The 4,015-nt window shown below is 40.6% G+C and overlaps 1 protein-coding gene across 1 annotated transcript in view; it reads left to right on the forward strand.

Annotated features, from left to right (window-relative positions):
• Positions 1–4,015, forward strand: part of col24a1 (collagen type XXIV alpha 1 chain) — a gene marked incomplete in the record, with an annotated part of 125,159 nt that overhangs the window by 48,817 nt on the left and 72,327 nt on the right. The window contains 3 exon segments of the mRNA XM_014023370.1: positions 220–264; positions 706–759; positions 1,114–1,158. Of these exon segments, the coding sequence (XP_013878824.1) occupies positions 220–264; positions 706–759; positions 1,114–1,158 (144 nt within the window).

Consider the following 4,015-nt stretch of genomic DNA (forward strand, 5'->3'; position numbering starts at 1 on the left):
GATAGATAGTGATCAGTTATTTTATACAAATGAAACCTAATATGATTGTTTAAGCTTAAAATAATAAAGCAGGAAGAACTTTCTATGTTTTTTCCAGACAAACACATGTTTGAAATTCTATGATCTCAGTATTCATCCTTTTCCGGTGAAACACCTCTTTATTTCAGCTTAATTTTTACAGTCTCCTTTGACTAATCAGTCCATCTTTTTTTTTTTCAGGGCATTCCCGGTCCTGTTGGAAAACCTGGTCCCAAAGGAAGACATGTAATCATGCATCAATTTCTGTTGCTTATCAAGAAAATCCACCACAGAAAGTTTGCAATCTCATAAAACAGAGAGACTTCATACAACACAAAACCTCCTRCTGTTTCTGACACTCCCACTTCAGCACATCTTCACGGCAAGGGTTCTCTGTGGGGCGGCAGRCTGAGCTCCGGGGAGGAGCTTTGTACAAATAGGCRGGACTTTGTGTCAGCAAGCATGCAWGAACTCCCCTTTAAAACATTAATAAAACCAATACCATTTAGCTTTTCTAAATTATGCAACCTTTTAAACAGTGTAAGAAATAAACGTGTACAAATACATAAATAAAAAAACTYAATCCTATGACAGAAGTCAAATAAACTGAGTGTTTTAACATTTATATTATAAAAGGTTTACCTGACGTTTTTTAAAATTTTAAAATTGGGTTTGCTTTTCCCATAGGGTGTGATGGGTGATGTGGGGGAGAGGGGACCCCCTGGTCCAGATGGCAAACAGGTAAAAACTCTTTTCTGCTTCCTGATAATTACCTGTGTTTAACAGTCTTGTGACTCRTACCATTTTACTACCAACTCCACAAGCTTTGGGTTTTCCTGCTTACTACAAGTTTATTTTTGTTTGTGTTTGGGTAGTTATTTATTTTTGGTGGGGAGGGGGCATATTGTACAAGATAATGCTTAACACGTTAGGTTTTTCTTCAGCCATTAATTTTAATGAACCGTCTTGTACTGCATACAAAAAAATACTCAAGTGGTTAGTCATTCAGGACACTAAATGTTATAATTATATACCATATAAAAATATTTTAATTGTCCTGTCCGTGTACTTAAATGCTGCTATGATGCTTTGCAGGGCCCTGTTGGTGGGACTGGCATTAATGGCTTTCCTGGTCTGAGGGTGAGTCTGAACTTTATAACTATGTTCATTGTTATTTTGCAAAAAAAACTTGACAAGACGTAGGGTTATTACCACAAACTGCAATGTAGTTACAAACATAATCAGATATGCTATTTAAATTTTTTWAATGTTTTTGAATCTTTTGTTTAACAGAGTTTGATCTGAAAGTGCAGCCAAAACAGTGCTTGAACACGGGACACCGACTTTACTGCAGCGCTAAAGCGTGTAGCAGCAGTTTTTATCACTTACCTGTWTGTGGTGTTTGAGCCACCTGGAGTGTTTCGTTAGTGGTTATTACCCCGTGAGCAAACATTCAGTGAGTATAGATTCAGTGGGAAAGTAACTCCTGTTTTAAATATAGAAAGTAATATGGCTTGAGTTCACAGAGGAGTCCTAAACATCCAGATGTTCGTGTCAGCAAACCTGATACAGCTGTTTAAGGGATCTTTCATTGTTTCAAGAGTCAGTTTTATTCAGGTTTGGCTCCTCGTTGCATCAGATTTACTAAGATGTTTAGAAACTCACCGAAAGAGACGAAAAATATAAACATAAAAAGGCTGGCAGAAAGTTTTATACTCACTTCAASATGGCAATAGTCGTTCTTATTACAGATATTATAGGAAAATTGAGATCCCAGCACTTTTTAAGTGTAGCCATGTCAGCTCTTTTGTCATGATTGTATTGATTGTTTTCGTTCGGTGAGTCATGCTGCAGTTCCATCTGATGTGTTGGGTCAGACCCGGCGCAGCACAGATGTGCCTCTTGTCTATGGTCTGTAAAGAGAACAGGATGTAGCACAGATGTGAACACATAAAACCACTACATCACCCACACACACACACACAGCACACGTTTTTGTCCTCGTTTTATCCCCTTTTTGTCTCTGCAACATTACGTAGAGCACAATGTAATTCAACATTAAAAGTCTCCCTGGTGGTGTCATGTTTTCCTTTGGTTCAAATCAGCGGGTAACTTTTATGTGTGTTCGAGGGATGTCTTAATCTAATCTCATGACCAGTGGATTTTATGGGGACCAAAGACCAGTACTGATATGGTGGAACTTTATTTTTGGGTTGGCGGTTAAGTTTAGGACTAAGGTGTGAATTGAGTTTAGGTTAGTTTTGGGTCAGGTATGTACCTGTGCGGTTAGATTAAGGGTAAGGGGTCAGGGTTAGGCTGTAGAAATTCATGGAAGTCAATGAAATGTCCCCATGAAGATAGCTGTACTAGGCTGTGAGTGTGTGTTATACACAAGTTTCATACCGCAATGTCTGTTTTGTCTTAAAGCTCGGGTCGGGGGGCATTTCTAAATGTGCGTGTTTCATAGAYCCATATTACAACCAACTCTTATCGTGAGCCAATAATACTCAGGCTGGCAGTTCACATTGGAACACATGGAAAACTGAGCTTAGGCAGGCACTCGGTAAATGGATGGAAAATAATTTGACTGGCAGTGCTTACTTTTCTCATGAGGGTTGGACCTTAAATAGCTGGTGAGAAAACATGTTTTAGGCACAGCTCCATGTATTCAATAGTTCAGCATTTTTTAAAATTTTATTATTTTTTAAGCATAAAATTGTAGATATAATACACCTGTTACAGTAACGTCTCAGTGGCTGAATACACAACCCGGCCAAAAGAAAAAAAAAGTTACCACCTGGATTTAATGGATGGCTGTGGTCCAGTTTATGGGCGGCTGTGGTGCATTTGRCTTGGGACCAGAAAGTCACAGTTTCAACTCCCCACCATGCCCACACGTTGTGGTGTCCTTGAGCAGGACACATAACCCTCAACTGCACCTAACTTCCTCCTGGATTAAGGTCTATAATGTGGGGTTGCTGCAGTTGGTCAGGTCTAGGTTCAGCAACAGTTTGTGCTCACTGACTACCTGAATATACTGAATGAGCAGGTTATTCCATCAGTGGATTGTTTCTTCCCTGATGGCACGGCCATATTCCAAGATGACAATGCCAGGATTCATGGGGCTGGAATTATGAAAGAGTGGTTCATGGATAGCCTGGCCCTTGCCTTCCTATGCAGTTCCGATCAATTCTAGTTTCCCTTCACTGCTCCGTCTGGCATTTCTCCCATAGAGAAGGATTTTGCTGGCAGATTTTTAGTCGAACCAATCAGAGAACAGAATGTCGATTTTCTGCACAGTGTCTGCTTGTAGTTTATTTGACCTGGGCCAATCAGCAAACAGAAGGCGGAGTTTTGAACGACGTTGATGTTCTGCACAGTGTCTGCTAGTTAGTTTAGCATATGGCAGTGGAGGAAGTGAATGAAGCCAGTCGGTGTTGATAAGGCTTCCAAATTAAAATAAATTTGTCTGACAAAGCAGCAGCTCTCATTTATAGTCGTCTCGTTTGGCTTGGTAATTCTCTCCTCTCAGTAGGGTTGTTTACAGCGCGCACGATTTCCAGTTAGCTTCTTAGCTTAGCCTCCTTCACAGCGATACATAAACTTCAGCAGAGGCCACGCCTCCAGCAAGAATCACTTCTCTATAGCCGCGAGTCCCTTGTACGAAGCAAAGTGAAGGACAAGGGTCTGGTTTTCACCAGGCTAGTTCAGGGAGCATGAGCCATCATTTTCACACATGGACTGGCTCCACAGAGTCCAGTGAGAATATTTGGGATGTGCTGGAGAAGGTCAGACTCTACCATCATCAATGCAAGATCTTGGTGAAAAATGAATACAACTCTGGATGGAAATAAATCTTTGGACATTGCAGAAGCTTATCTAAACAATGCCACAGTGAATGTGCGCTGTAATCAAAGCTAAAAGTGGTCCAATGAAATATTAGAGTGGCATTTGACTCCCACCACCCACTGGAACACAAGTTAGGAGTGATCAGGAC

Source organism: Austrofundulus limnaeus, unplaced genomic scaffold (genome assembly GCF_001266775.1).
Source record: "Austrofundulus limnaeus strain Quisiro unplaced genomic scaffold, Austrofundulus_limnaeus-1.0 Scaffold365, whole genome shotgun sequence".
NCBI classification, from domain to species: domain Eukaryota; kingdom Metazoa; phylum Chordata; class Actinopteri; order Cyprinodontiformes; family Rivulidae; genus Austrofundulus; species Austrofundulus limnaeus.